This window comes from Eptesicus fuscus, chromosome 18, assembly GCF_027574615.1.
Source record: "Eptesicus fuscus isolate TK198812 chromosome 18, DD_ASM_mEF_20220401, whole genome shotgun sequence".
NCBI classification, from domain to species: domain Eukaryota; kingdom Metazoa; phylum Chordata; class Mammalia; order Chiroptera; family Vespertilionidae; genus Eptesicus; species Eptesicus fuscus.
In genome coordinates this window covers 1,156,845-1,172,052 of record NC_072490.1, presented here as the reverse complement: position 1 = coordinate 1,172,052, position 15,208 = coordinate 1,156,845, and the positions used below count along the sequence as shown (strand labels likewise).

General features: G+C 65.9%; 1 protein-coding gene across 1 annotated transcript; it reads left to right on the top strand.

Moving 5' to 3' along the window:
• The first annotated feature begins 886 nt into the window (after nt 1–886).
• NCKIPSD (NCK interacting protein with SH3 domain) lies at nt 887–12,615 on the top strand. The gene is made up of 13 exons (XM_054729877.1): nt 887–1,129; nt 3,393–3,502; nt 3,687–3,888; nt 4,413–4,503; nt 4,698–5,188; nt 6,816–6,986; nt 7,098–7,184; nt 7,298–7,436; nt 7,516–7,596; nt 7,756–7,884; nt 8,388–8,480; nt 8,600–8,772; nt 11,711–12,615. The coding sequence occupies exons 1-13, from the start codon at nt 959–961 to the stop codon at nt 11,912–11,914; spliced, it is 2,142 nt and encodes a 713-aa protein (XP_054585852.1). The 5' UTR covers nt 887–958; the 3' UTR covers nt 11,915–12,615.
• The last annotated feature ends 2,593 nt before the right edge of the window (nt 12,616–15,208 follow it).

Below are 15,208 nucleotides of genomic sequence, written 5' to 3'. Positions count from 1 at the left end.
GGGTCGCAGGTTCTATTTCCGGGCAGGGATCTACCTCGGGTTGGGGGTGTCTCTTTCACATCCATGCTTCTCTCTCTCCTCCCCTCCCTCCCTTCCGCTCTCTGAAAAGGGAAAAAATATCCTCGTGAGGATGAAGAAAAAATACAACGCGAGAGGAGGGAAAGCTGCTGAGAGAGGAAGTGGGGTGTGGAGCAGGAAGGGAGGGTTTGGGACAGGGGATGGCCCCACATGGTTTCTGTTTTTATTGTTTATTTTTAAAATAATATACTTTTATTGATTTTTAGAGAGAGAGAGACATTGATGATGAGAATCATGGATGGCTGCCTCCTGCATGGCCCCCACTGGGGATGGAGCCCGAAACCGGGCCTGTGCCCTGACCGGGAATCGAACCCTGACCTCCTGGTTCCTGGGTCGATGCTCAGCGGCTGAGCCACACCGGCCGCGCTGGTTTGTTTGAGACCCCTGCTCGCTCCCCCTCCCCACGGCCTCACCCAGAGGTGCCGGGGTGCTGCCGGGGTGAGCCAAGGGTCCGGGTCCGAGCAGAGGCTCAACAGAGGTACCACGCCCCCGAGGTCGCCGTCCAGCCGGTTAGGTCGGGACCCACTACTCCCGGGGCGGCCGACGGGCTGCGGGCGGAGCGCTCCTTGGGGGCCAAAGCGCTCGGGCTTGTGCGGGGAGGAGAGGGGGGCCGGGCGGGAGAGGGGGCTCTGGGGGGGGGGGCCGGGGGCGTGGGGAGACAGGGACCTAGAGTCGGAGAGGTCCCGGGCGAGGGGACCGCGGACTCAGCCGCTGGGGCCGCCAGGGGGCGCGGCACCGGCGTGCGTGGCCCCCGCGGGGCGGGGCGGGGCGGGCGGCGTGCGCGCTCTCGCGGCGTGTGTCACGGGGCGCCCGGCGGCGCTCGCGGCCTGGGTCCCGGTTCCGCCGCCGCCGCCCTCCCGCCCCGGCGCGGCCCGGCCCCATGTACCGCGCGCTGTACGCGTTCCGCTCGGCGGAGCCCAACGCGCTGGCGTTCGCGGCGGGAGAGACGTTCCTGGTGCTGGAGCGCAGCAGCGCGCACTGGTGGCTGGCGGCGCGGGCGCGCAGCGGGGAGACGGGCTACGTGCCGCCCGCCTACCTGCGCCGCCTGCAGGTGAGTGCGCCCTCCGCCGGCCTCGCACCCGGCCGGGCCTCCTTCCCGGCTCGCTGGACCGGCCCCGGAACGCCGGGGGGGCGGGGCCTCCCGGGAGAGGGCGTTGGTGAGCCGCACCCGAGACCCCCAGACCCACGAGGACTGGGACCCCGGGAGCGCTCACCTCCGCGTCCAACCAGGCCCTTGTCAGCCCCCTCTGAGGACCCAAGACCCATCAAACCCCGACTCTGGGACTGAGACCCCTTGGGACCCACCGTCTGAGCCCCCCTCTAAATAGACTTCCAGACGCAGCCCCGATTCCAACCCCACCGGATTCTGGCTACTCCCCAGATCCCCACGACTCCGGACTCTCCATGCGCCCCTTCTCTGGGTCCCCAGCAGCCCACCCTCAGACCCCCGAGTGGAGCCACTGAGACACCACCTGTTTCCCCAACCCTCCGCGGCCGCACCGCCAGCTCATGCCCTGGGGACCCTGGAGCCATGAGCACCCCATCCCCGATGCTCCCCAAAGCCCTGAGACCTCAGTGTGGTCCACTGTCTATTCTCAGCCACCCCCTAAGCGCTGCCTAAGACCACCCGCCCACCCTCCCATTTTGAACCAAGGGTCCCAGCCCCTGCGGACACTTGCTGGCACGCCCCCCCCCCCACCGCCCCCCAAGTCTCAGGTCCTGCCTTTCGGGACTTCTCTCTGACAGCGAGGGAGCTCCATCCCTCCTTGAGCCCAGCCTGGAGTGGGGGCTGCTGCCCGGTGAGGCAGTGACCTCTGTGGCTTCCCCTGGTCTGACCGTGGCCCCGTTTCCCGCCTGTTTCCCCAAGAAGAGCCCTGTTCTTGGGGTGCAGTGTCTCCAGCTGGTCCGCTCTGACCACAGGGAGGGCGCCTGCAGCCCCTGGGCCTGCCCCATGCCAGACGCCCCTGCCAGACGCCCCTGCCACCCTAAGCCTCGTGTCCCAGCCCAGGACGGAAATAACGGGATAAATTTGGAGATGTCGTCTGGCCTTACCAGAGGGATGGGCCCGGCCCCGACCCTCGGCCTGACCGTCTAGCCGAGGGTCGGTCCAGCGGGAGTGGGCCGGCGGGGAGTGGGCCGGCGGGGCCGCTGGGCTGCACCAGCCTCTGAGGACAGTCCTGCCTCTTGTCCGGGGCCCTGTGAGCCCTCCCTGCCCAGGGCCAGTAGGGCTGGGAGTTTGGGGCGTCGCGGAGGCTGCCATCTGCTCTGTTCTTGGCTCTTTCGGCACAGCCCCTGCCTCAGTTTCCCTACGCGCTCACTCTGGTCCCCCGTGTGTCTCCTCCTCCGCCCTCAGTCCGGTTGCCTCCCTCGGCCTGTCTCCCCGCCCCCTCTCCTCTGTCTCCGTGTCTTTCTGATTTCCTGTGTGTGTGTCCTGCTCCCCTTTCTGCTGGCAACCTGGAGCGCCCCGTGGCCTGGGTGGCTTTGCTGACTGCGTCCCTCTGTCTGTCCCCACACTGCCGCGTAGTGAGGTCGCCTCAGCTCTGAGGCTCCTTTGTGGCCTGATGGACACGTGTGCCAGGAGCCGGGGGCGGGGAGGTGGCCGGTCCTGCAGCTGCCCCCCTGCTCCCCACCCGGGCCAGGCAGGCTGGGTCTGTCCGGCCTGTGAGGTGCTGGGGATGGCAACTCGGACTCCGGGCAGGGCCTGGCCTCTCATGATTACGTCCGTCCTTCACCACCAACACAGAACTGCTGCTTCCCGCCGGGGGGGGGGGGGGGGCCTGAAAGATAACGGCTCTGGGAGATGAGACTGGGAGCCGGGAAGGGAGGGGAGGGGAGGGGAGGAGAGGGGAGGGGGGATCCCTTGGCCCATGGTGGCTGCCAGGGCCTGCAGGTCTCCATGGGGACAGGGCTGCATTGGGGTGTGACCTTGGTTTTGTGAAGGGTCAGCAGGATCCAGGGTGACTTGTTAAAGGTCCCGGACTCTAGGGGGGCTCCCTGCTGGGCATCGCAGCCTGAGCTGGAGTCCCCCCGGAGGGACCAGGCGTGTCCCCCTGCCTCAGCTGGGGTCCCCGGGCTGTGTTTTTGCTCTAGGCTCCTGGCTTTCATAGACATTTAGCTGAGAACCTCCCTGGCACGCCCAGCTCTCTGGGGCGCAGCTTGAGGACCCGGTTTGTATGCGGGGCTCTCGGAGCCCCCGTCTAGCTCCGGCTCCGGCTGCAGAGGTGCCCGCTGCGTCCCGGCTCTGTCCAGGCTGGGCCTGTGGTCAGTGCCCTTCGAGGCCCCTGGTCTAATCGCCTGCCCCTCCCCCCCCTCAGGGCGGGGAGCAGGATGTCCTCCAAGCCATTGACCGGGCCATCGAGGCTGTGCACAACGCGGCCATGCGGGAAGGCGGCAAGTACAGCCTGGAGCAGCGCGGGGTCCTCCAGTGAGTGGGTCCCTCGGGGTACCGGGGAGGTACCGGGCAGAGCTGGGGGTAGTGCCGAGTGGGGTGGAGATGCCGGAGGGGGGAAGGTCCTGGGCTGGGGGGGCAGCACCCCACAGGGAGCACCTGAAGACTGGGAGCTGTGAGGTGACCCCCAGGCCGCCCCCCGTCCCCGTTCCTCCGGCAGGAAGCTGATCCACCACCGGAAGGAGACTTTGTCCCGCCGGGGCCCCTCGGCCTCCAGCCCTGCAGCCATGACCCCGTCCACCAGTGACCACTACCTGGACGCCGCCGCCAGGCAGCCCAACGGGGTGTGCCGCACTGGGTTCGAGCGGCAGCACAGCCTGCCCAGCTCTGAGCATCTTGGGGCCGACGGAGGCCTCTACCAGGTGGGTGGTGAGGGCAGCCTGGGTGCGTGTGTGCGTGTGTGTGTGTGTGTGTGTGTGTGTGTGTGTGATGGGAGTGGTGAGGGCAGCCTGGGTGTGTGTATGTGTGTGTGCGTGTGTGTGTGTGTGTGTGTGTGTGTGGTGGGATTGGTGAGGGCAGCCTGGGTGCGTGTGTGCGTGTGTGTGTGTGTGTGTGTGTGTGTGTGTGTGTGGTGGGGGTGGTGAGGGCGGCCTGTGCGTGTGTGTGTGTGTGTGTGGTGTGGGGGGGGGGTGGTGAGGGCGGCCTGTGCGTGTGTGTGTGCGTGTGTGTGTGTGCGTGTGTGTGTGTGTGTGGTGGGGGTGGTGAGGGCAGCCTGGGTGTGTGTGTGTGTGTGTGTGTGTGTGTGTGTGTGTGTGTGTGTGGTGGGGGTGAGGGGGGTAAGGACTCTGTCCGGAGGCTTGAAGGCCCACTGGGGGAGCAGTGCGCTCGACTGTAGCCCGGCTGGCGCCCCGTGGCAGCCCGTCCTCACACCTCCCTGCCCTCCCAGATCCCGCCCCAGCCTCGCCGCGCAGCGCCCGCCACGCCGCCTCCACCCGTGAAACGCCGAGACCGGGAGGCCCTGGCGGCCTTGGGGAGCGGTGAGAGGCAGGGTTGGGAGGATTGTGGGGGCACCATGAGCTGGAATGGCTGCTCCGCTGTGTCAGGTTGTTGGGGCCCTGGGCTTGGGGGGAGGGTCTGGCAGTGGAACCGGGGCCTGTATGGGGGCGGGGCTCTGGCCTTGGCGGGGTAGGGCCCCGGGGCCGCCCCAGCACAGCGTCCACTCTGCCTGCAGGCAGCCGCCACGCCACGCCCTCCGGGGGCAGCTCTGTGTCCGGCGGCTCCTCCGTCAGCAGCACCTCCCTGGACACGCTCTACACCGGCTCCAGCCCGTCCGAGCCGGGCGCCAGCTGCTCACCCACGCCCCCGCCTGTGCCCCGCCGCGGCCCTCACACCGCCGTGTCCCAGGCTCAGCCGCCGCCCTCCCAGGGGCCCACCGCCGAGCCCCCTGCAGAGGAGGGGGCCGGTGAGACCCCCTCAGCCCCCGATGAGCTGGAGGCCCTGGGCGCGCTGAGTCTGGGCACCTCCGAGGAGAAGGCGGGGGCCGAGCCGGCCGTGCCCAGGACCATCGGGGCGGAGCTGATGGAGCTGGTGCGGAGGAACACGGGCCTGAGCCACGAGCTGTGCCGCGTGGCCATCGGCGTGGTGGTGGGGCACATCCAGGCCTCCGTGCCGGCCAGCTCGCCCATCATGGAGCAGGTCCTGCTCTCGCTGGTAGAAGGCAAGGTGAGGGCGGGCACAGAGGGCGGGTGAGGGCACCTGTCCTTGGGCCACCCTGCTGCTCCCATCCCACCCCGCCCTCCCGCTGGTGCCCGCCTGTCCTTGGCAGGCGTTGGCTGAGCTCTGGCTCGGGGCCTCCGCTCTGCGGGGCGCTGCGGGCAGTTGGGCTGAGCCTTGGAGGAGGCGGGAGGAAGAGGGTTCCGCAGGGGCTCCCCTGCGCACAGGCCTCGTCGACGGGCCTGCTCGGCTCGCAGGGGAAGCGGGCGAGGCCAGCACGGCTGGACACGGAGTGAGCGGGCAGGTGGTGTGGGAGGAGGCGGGGCCTGGGCAGGTGACAGGTGAGACCAGGTGTGGTGGCCCAGAGCGCTCTGGCTGCAGGAGGGCGTGCACGTAGGGCGTGAGTGAGGGCCGGCCTTGCTGACCTCGGCAGTGGAGAGAAGTGGGTGCTTCGAGAGCTCTGAGGAGGCCCAAGGGCTGACTCAGACGTGAGTGAGGTGCAGGGACACCCTGGGGGTGGGGCACGGGCCAGGGAGCAGGATTGGCAGGCGGTGAGCCCCGTCCACACCGTGGGGACCTCCTCGGGGCTCCGGGGGCTCCGGGGCTCCAGCACCTTGGGGTCGGGTCGGGTCGGGGGAGCAGTGGGCCGCGAGCTCGTCCGCTGGGCAGGTGTACGTGCTTGGCGGCAGGGTCCGAGGGGAATGTGGGAGGCGTGGCACCACTTTGTGCCGAATTGGGGGTAGGGTCTCAGGGTTATCCAGGTCTGGGATGAGAGGCAAGTTGTTGGAAAACACCCCACACATGAGTTTCTTCTTTTTTTTAATATCTTTTTATTGATTTTAGAGGACGGGAAAGGGAAAGAGAGATAGAAACATCAGTGAGGAGAGAGAATCTTGTTGTTAATCCTCATCCAAGGATATTTTCCATTGATCTTTTAGAGAAAGAGGAAGAGAGAGGGCAAGCCCTGGCTGGTTTGGCTCAGTGGATGGAGCATCGGCCTGTGGACTGAAGGGTCCCGGGTTTGATTTTGGTCAAGGGCACATGTCCAAGTTACTGGCTCGGTCCCCGGTGGGGGGCATGCGAGAGGCAGCCGATCAATGATTCTCATCATTGATGTTTCTCTCACTCCTCCCTTCCTCTCTGAAATCAATAAAAATATGTTTTTAAAAAAGAGAGAGAGGGGGAAAGACAGAGAAACATCAATGTGAGAGAAACACATCGATGGCTTGCCTCTTGCACGAGCCCCGACCAGGGCCTGGGCTGGGGAGGAGCCTGCAACCCAGGTGCGTGCCCTTGACCAGAATCGAACCCGGGACCCTCTGGTCTGCAGGCTGACACCCTATCCACTGAGCCACACCTACTGGGGCCCCACATCAGTGTTTCATGCAGAAGCCTGCCCCAGGGGGTTATCCAGGCCGGGGAGCATGGAGTTACCTGGAGAGGGTTAACCTGGAGAGGGCTGGAGAGCTGGCTCTCGCCCTGGGAGCCCGGATGTGGAGGGATGGGGCATGGGAACAGGTGTTGGGGGGAGCGGGATGGGGACCAGGGTGGCGGGGAGGGGGGGGGGAGAGAACCTGGGTCTGGCCCCTCGCAGGTCCTAGGAGCTGCCCCGCCCCAGCCCTGCCTCTCCCCCCAGGACCTGAGCGCGGCCCTGCCCTCGGGGCAGATCTGCCACGACCAGCAGCGGCTGGAGGTGATCTTCGCGGACCTGGCGCAGCGGAAGGACGACGCCCAGCAGCGCAGCTGGGCCCTGTACGAGGACGAGGGCGTCATCCGCTGCTACCTGGACGAGCTGCTGCGCATCCTGGTGCGGGGTGGGGACCCAGCCGCCCGCCCTGCGCCACCCCCGCCCTCGGCGGCGCCCTCACCTGCGGCCGCAGGGCTCGCCCTGAGTGACCTCACACCCCCTCCCCCGCAGACGGACGCGGACCCTGAAGTTTGCAAGAAGATGTGCAAGAGGAACCAGTTCGAGTCCGTGCTGGCCTTGGTGGCCTACTACCAGATGGTGCGTGGGGCCTGGGGGCGGGGCCTGGGGCGGGGAGGGGCGGGGCCTGGGGAGGGGCGGGGCCTGCCGCGGGGGCGGGGCCTCCGGCGCTGAGCACGCAGGGCCCCCGCCAGGAGCACCGGGCGTCCCTGCGGCTGCTGCTCCTCAAGTGCTTCGGCGCCATGTGCAGCCTGGACGCGGCCATCATCTCCACCCTCGTGCTGTCCGTGCTGCCCGTGGAGCTGGCGCGGGACATGCAGACGGACACGCAGGGTGAGGCGGGGAGCGCCTGCCATCGGAGGGGGTCCCTGCCGTCTGTGGCGTCGCTGACGGCCCGCCTTCCCCCCCCCAGACCACCAGAAACTGTGCTACTCCGCCCTCATCCTGGCCATGGTCCTGTCCATGGGGGAGGCCGTGCCCTGCGCCCACTACGGTAAGAAGCAGGGAGCGCGGAGCCCGCGGGCCGGCACCCTGGCTGCGGGCTGCGGGCTGCGGGCCGGGCCCCGACAGGGCTGCAGGGAGGGGTCTCGGGAGGGGCCCTCAGCGGTGCAGGGAGCGGGCGCGGGGCTGCAGCCTCCTGTGCCCCTGGCAGAGCACCTGGGCACGCCCTTCGCCCAGTTCCTGCTGAGCGTCGTGGAGGACGGGCTGCCCTCGGACGCGGCGGAGCAGCTGCCGGATCTCTGCACCAACCTGCTGCTGGCGCTCAACCTGCACCTGCCAGGTGGGCCGGCGGGAGGGGGGCCCGGCGGGAGGCGGGGGGGGGGCCCGCGGGAGGCGGGGGGGCCGGCGGGAGGCGGGGCCGGCGGGAGGCGGGGCCGGCGGGAGGCGGGGCCGGCGGGAGGGGGGGCCGGCGGGAGGGGGGCCCGGCGGGAGTCGGGGGGGGGCCGGCGGGAGGCGGGGGGGCCGGCGGGAGGCGGGGCCGGCGGGAGGGGGGCCCGGCGGGAGGGGGGGCCCGGCGGGAGGCGGGGGGGGGGCCCGGCGGGAGGCGGGGGGGCCGGCGGGAGGCGGGGGGGGGGGCCGGCGGGAGGCGGGGCCGGCGGGAGGGGGGGCCGGCGGGAGGGGGGCCCGGCGGGAGGCGGGGGGGGGGGGGGGCCCGGCGGGGGGCGGGGGGGGGGCCGGCGGGAGGCGGGGGAGGGGCCCGGCGGGAGGGGAGGCGCCCACCAGCCAGGGCTCCCGGCTCAGCACCTGCCCGCCCTCCGCACCTGCCCGCGTGTCTCCCCGCAGCCCCCGAGCAGAACGTGGTCATGGCCGCCCTGGGCAAGCTCGCCAACGTCAGGGTCTTCTCCGAGAAGCTGCTCCTGCTCCTCAACAGGGGGGGTGAGGCCCCGAGTGTGCGCGGTGCCAGGCCCGTGTCCGGGGGCCCCGGGGCCCCGTCATCCCCGGGGAGACGGCCCAGCGCCGGGACCGCCTGACCCCCGCCCCCCTCCCGCCCCCAGACGACCCCGTGCGCATCTTCACGCACGAGCCCGCGCCGCCGCACTCGGTCCTCAAGTTCCTGCAGGACGTGTTCGCCAGCCCCGCCACGGCCACCATCTTCTACCACACGGACATGATGGCGCTCATCGACATCACCGTGCGCCACATCGCCGACCTGTCGCCCGGAGACAAGGTGCCGGGACCGGGGACGAGGGGGAGGGACGGCCGGAGGCGAGGGCCGGGCGTGGGAGGCGCTGGGGACCTGGGGGCGCCAGGCCGGCCCTGCAGCCCGCGGGGGGCGGGGGTCTGTGGGGGGGGGGAAGCTGGAGCCCAGGAGCCGTGGGAGGTGGGGGTGGGAGTGGAAGTGGGGGTGCAGGCCGCGTGCTTCTCCCAGGAGGGGGCCATCTAGTAGCGCTGGGAGTGCCAGGGGGCCGGGTGTGGGGCTGGGGCTGCAGGTCTGATTGCTGAGGTGCCGAGGGACCTGACACGGGAGGGGTGGAGTGTGGGTGGGTGGTGGTTTTTATTTTTTAATCCTCACCCGAAGGAGAGAGCAAGCGAGAGGAAGAGAGAGAGAGAAACACTGATGAGAAAGAGAAACATGGATTGGTTGCCTCCTGTAGGCGCCCGCCCGGGGATTGAACCCCCAGCCTGGATGTGTGCCCTGCACCCCGACCCCTCAGGGCAGGGCTGAGCTCCAACCACCTGCTGGCTGTGTCTGAGCAGCTGATCACACGGAGGCGGGGCTCAGCCTGGGCTGCTGCCGGCCTGTGGCTGCAAGGACCCTGCTCAGCTCCTCCCTCCCCCTCTTGGCACGATGTCCCACCCCTTTCTTGGTGAATATCGGGGGGGCCCCCCTCTTCCTTGGAGACCTCAGACCTCCAGCAGCTCCGTGGCGCCTGCTCTAGGGGGCAGAGCCACACCCCCGGGGGCCATGCCCCGCACTGACTGGGTTTGCGAGGTGGCCCGTGGCCTACGCCGAGGCCCATGGCCGGGGGTAGCACGGAGCCACGGCTGCCACTCGGAAGGGGTAGGCTGTTTTCCGTGTCAAGATTGAGTCAGGCGTCCAGGCACAGGGGCCGGCAGGAGGCCGCACTGAGCTGCCTGTGCCCCATGTGGTGGGAAGCCTGTGGCTGGCGGGCACTCGGAGTCGGATGGACAGGCCAGAGGGAGTCCGGGCCTTAGCGCGGGACTGGCAGGTCCGGAGGGAGAAACCGGGAGGAAAACCAAGGGAACAGGAGCCAGCGCCACGTGTGGAGGAGGAGCAGGGAGTGTGAGCCCGAGTGAGACAAGGACTGAGAACTGGCCCAGTACCCGGTTAATGGTTGATCTGCATTATTAACCGGTTAAGCGTTAATCCGCACTGTTAACTGGTTAATAATTAATCCGCATTATTAACCGGTTAATAATCCGCATTATTGACCGTAATAATGCAGATTTTGTAATCCAAAGAAAACACGGTAATTCCAAGAGAAACATCAAAAGTGCTTTATTCAAAGTAATGTCCATCGCTAGCTACACATTCCCCCATCTTTCAGGTAATCTGTGGACACCGTCCCAATAGAACTTTTCTTGTTTTGAGGCAAACCATTCAGAGACCCAATTTTCCCCTTCTTCGTACGTTTTGAAGTGCTGCTCAGAAAGTGCGTGTGCCATCGATGGGAACAAGTGGTCATCTGAAGGAGCAATACAACAAAATAGCACACATATCAGATCGCATATATATCAACATACGTGTAACCCCATCCATTGGGGAAATCCGCATTATTAACCGGTGCACCCAGTATCCTTGGGTGAGGATTAAAGAAAGGGAGAAAGACGGCTTGTTTCCCATGAAGCCCAAGGCCAGCGGCCCGGGCAGTTAGAGAAGGTGGGCAGTGGTGCTTTAAGGGAGAAGCGCACGTGGGAGCCCCAGGCAGTGCACGCCCACGCCCATGGGAGGTTTGTGGTCTGGAGTGCGTGAGGCCTGTGCTGGCTTTGCAGTTGTCTGTTGCATAGATACCTGGACTTGATTGGCAGGCGCTGGTCTGACTAGGGGTGGGAGCTAGCAGGATGATGCTGCCTCATCAAAGGTAAAAAGAAAAATGCCGATGGCAAAGGGGACAGACCAAGAGGACGTGCCGGGCCAGGTCCGTGGGTTGGGGTCTCAGTGAGGCAGAGAGCAGCGTGGGTGTCCGATGTGGGTGGGGGGGCTGTTGGAGCTCTCTCACCTGAGGTGCTGGGACGGTGAGGGCGGCTGGCACTGGGAGATGGACTCTGAGCACGTGGGCCAGGAGGTGATGGCCAGGTGTTAGGAGTGGGCTGGACTGGGGGTGGGGAGGCAGGATGCCTGCGGGTCTGGCCTGACATTTGAACGGACAGCGCTGTTTGCTGTTTACCCAGGTGGAGAACAGGAGAAAGCCTTCACCGTGGAACGATGGGAGGGCCGTGAGTTTGATGGTGGACAGGGTTTGAGGACCCCGAGGTGCAGGAGGGACGGTGGGCGGGTGGAGGTGCTTGTCTGGGCTCACGGGAGAGGTCGAGGCCAGAGGTGTGAGTGGGTCACGTTTGAGGCTGTGTGAAGATCTTCCAGGGTGAGAGGACGGCGAGAAGCAGGGGGCCTCTGAACGCAGGCAGCGTTACCAGGAGGGGCAGTGGCCTGGCCGGTGTGGCTCAGTGGATAGAGTGTTGGCCTGGGGACTGAAGGGTCCTGGGTTCGATTCCTGGTCAGGGCACATGCCCAGGTTGTGGGCTCGAGCCCCAGTGGGGGGCGTGCAGGAGGCAGCTGATCCGTGATTCTGTCTCATCATGGATGTTTCTATTTCCCTCTCTCCCTCTCTCCCTCTCTGAAATCAATAAAAACATTAAAAGATAGAAATAAAAAAATAAGGGAGGGGCAGGGGCTCGCCGCTGCTGCTTGCCACCTCTCTGAGCCAGGACTGCTGCAGGCCAGCCACCTCCTGGGACTTTCTCTCTCGGGTGATTCATTCATTCATTCATTCATTCACTCACTCATCCGAGAACTATCGCAGGCCAGTTCTGTGCCAAGTACATTCTGGGAGCCAGGCTGCAACTCTGAGCCTCCCTGGTGTCCACAGCCCCGGGTCCATGTGGCTGTCCCTGGGGTCCCTAAGCTTTGCCTGCTCTCCCCGCAGCTGCGCATGGAGTACCTCTCCCTGATGCATGCGGTGGTCCGCTCCACGCCCTACCTGCAGCACCGCCACCGGCTGCCTGACCTGCAAGCCACTCTGCGGCGCATCCTGTCGGAGGAGGACGCCTCGCCCCAGTGCCAGATGGACCGCATGATTGTCCGGGAGATGTGCAAGGAGTTCCCGGCGCTGGGCGAGGCCCCCAGCTAGCGCCGTCCTCTCCGCCCTTCCCTGCAGCCCTGGCCGGCGATCGGGGACTTGGGGCTTGGCTCAAGAATGTTCTGCACAGACGACGGTGTTCGGGGGTGCGGTGGCGGAAGGGTCCTGAGCGGGGCCCGCCCCTGACATAGGGCTGATGCAAGGGGCCAAGTGCAGGACTGGGGACCACGCTCTGGGAACAATGCTGGGGCCAAGGGAATGTGTGTGAGCTGAAGCCCCTCCACGTCCCGGCTGCCTCTTCAGCATGTCCCCCTCCCCCTCTCCGTACACACACACACATACACACGCACACGCACAGGCACACGCACACTCAAGAGTCCTGCTGCTGCTTCAGGCTGGGCCAGGGCCCCATCCCCAGCCTGTCTGGTCCGTGTCCTTGGGGTGAGGGGAGACTCCCCCTAGCTCTGTCTTTTGCCTTAGCTTTGCAATAAGTGCTGCTCATGTGCTTCCCCTCCCCCGCCCCCAGGGGTCAGTGCCCTCCCCACACCCCCAGGGGCCTGGGCCAGGCCTCTGCTGTGAAAGCAGAACTTGGGAGAAGGGTGCCCCATCCTTGAGCCTCAGAACGTGGTGATGGCGCCGAGAAGGCCCGTGACAGGTTCTGTTTTCTCTGTGAACACGTAGACTGAAAAGCCATGTGTCCTTCCTGTGTGCTGCTGCTCGCCTTTGGAAATAAATGGCCTCTGGAAACAGGCTTCCCTGTGTGATCCTGAGGGTGGGAAGAGGATGGCGGCCCCGGGGCTAGCCCGGCCCTCTCCAGCCCTAGGAGGTGAAGACCCGGGCAGCCTGTCCTCTGCGGCCGTGAGCCCTGCTCCAGCCTGGCTTCCCGGAGTTCCCTCCTCGGAGCCGTGCCCGGGGTCCTGCAGGTGCTGCCCCGCAGGCTTCGCTTAAAATCTCCCTCTGCCTTGAATGCCATCGCGTTCCTCCCTGTTGAAACCCGGCTCCGGCCCTGGGCCCTGCCCGGCTCTGTGTTCCTATCTCGTTGGTCATGAGGCCAGGAAGATCCCACATTGCTCGGTTTCGGCAGAGGTTTGGTAATGACGGTGGGACAAGAGAGTATCTGAGCAAATAGGGGGTTAGGTTTGCACTTTCCTTGTGGGCTCCCAGATTTAAAAAATTTCCGCTGTAGGTTCCGGAGGAGATTCCAGGAACCCAGTGCCAGACTCCAACCAGTCAGTGGTTTTCATCAATTTAAAAAAAATATATATATATATATTTTTTTAATATATTTTATTGAATTTTTACAGAGAGGAAGGGAGAGGGATAGAGAGTTAGAAACATCAATGAGAAACATCAATCAGCTGCCTCCTGCACACCCCCTACTGGGGATGTGCCTGCAACCAAGGTACATGCCCTTGACCGGAATCGAACCTGGGACCCTTGAGTCCGCAGACCGACGCTCTATCCACTGAGCCAAACCGGTTAGGGCTAAAAATATATATTTTATTGATTTTTTACAGAGAGAAAGGGAGAGAGATAGTTAGAAACATCGATCAGCTGCCTCCTGCACGCCCCCTACTGGTACGTGCCCTTGACCGGAATCAAACCTGGGACCCTTCAGTCCACAGGCTGATGCTCTATCCACTGACCCCAACCGGTTTCGGCCATCAATTTATTTATTTATTTATTTTGCCCAAGATGATTTTAAAAATAAATTTATTTCAGAGAGGAAGGGAGAGGGAGAGAGAAACATCAATGATGAGAGTCATTGATTGGCTGCCTCCCGCCCCCAGTGGGAATCAAGCCCACAACCCAGGCAGGTGTCCTTGACCAGAACTGAACTTGGGACTCTACAGTCCACAGGCCGAAGCTCTGTCCGCAGAGCCATGCCAGCCCGGGCTGCCCAAGATGAATTCTATCAGGTGATCGCACCCATTCGGACTCATCCCTGACATTGTGACTTCGGGTCACGACCTTTATTTTCTCATCGGGATGCAAAAGGCAGAGGGCTTGTCCCGCCACGACTCCTGCAGGAGCGCAGAGACGCGGGGGAGGGGCGGGTCCCTGGGAAACAGGTCCCCCCCCCAGGAAGGGGAGGCAGGAGCACTGGGCCGGAACTCCTGGGAGCCCCCTTTGTCCCCGGAACCCACGACTGGCTTCCAGCCCGCTCCCTTCTCCCGGGAGCGGAGGCAGAGAACCGCGATTCTCCTCCTGAAACACCGACCTCGTGGGCAGCGCGGGGCCGGCTGTGCCCTGGGGACCGAGCTGGCACGGAGGGACCCCGGCTCGGAGGCAGGAGGACCGGAGGCCGCTGCCAGCTGTCCCAGGGGACTTGGCTGTGTTCGTAAGGGATGCAGACGCTCCCCTCACGCCCTTGGGGACCAGACCTGCATCCGGCCGAAGCTCCGACCGCAGCGGGTCCTCCGGTGCAGAGACGGGGGCAAAGCGCCACTTGAGCTCACCCGCCTCCGGGCCCGGCCGCGCTCGGCGCTCGGAGGGTGGAACCCCCGGGAACCCCGCCTCCCGGAAGCGAAGAAGTCGAGAGGCCAACGAGCGCGCCGTCTGATTGGTTGGTGGTGATGTCATAGTTACCGTTTGGGAGGGCGAGAGGCCAAAGGCCGGGGTTCTCCGTCGGGTCCCAGCAGGAGCCGCACCCCTCGGTGTTCTGGGCCCCAGAGCGACCCCCGCCTCGGTGCTGGGACGCCCACGCCCTTTGCACCCGGCGCTGCAGGCCGCTGTCGCTGCTGCCTGTGCAGGCCACTGGGTGGAGCGTCTCCCGAGCATCTTCCCGGCGGTGCCGGGACCCACGGGTCGCCCGGTCCCCAGACAATGCGTCCCGTCGGGGGCAGAGCCTCACATTGTGCCCGCAGAGACGGTGGCTTTCTGGTTGGGGCGCTCGGCGTGCACCCGCCGCCCCGCTTCCCTGTGACGTCTATTCCGCTGCGCCTGCCCATTGGCCAGACGGTACCGACTCGCGCCCGGAGGTGCACGGCGCGGGGAGAACCGGACTGCACGGCGGGAAGAGGGTTGAGCTTCTGTTAGGCCCGTCCAGGGGTTCAAGGACGCGATCTTAGCGGAGGAGCAGCCGGGATCCGAGGAGCCGGGCCCGCAGCCGCGTGGCGACGCCGGGCTCCACGGGGCATCCAGAGCACTGGGGTCCCGTGCCCTGGGGAGAGGGGTGCAGCCTCCGGCGGGGGATCCGCCAGCGCCGGGAGACTGCGGGGGGCTGTCAGGGCCGGGAAGGGGTAGCCCCTGCTTCTGCCCCGGCAGGTCTCCTCCCGTTCCTGCTCCGCGGGGCGCGCCACACAAGGAGGTGGATAGTCGCGACGTTTCATGATTTAAACCTCA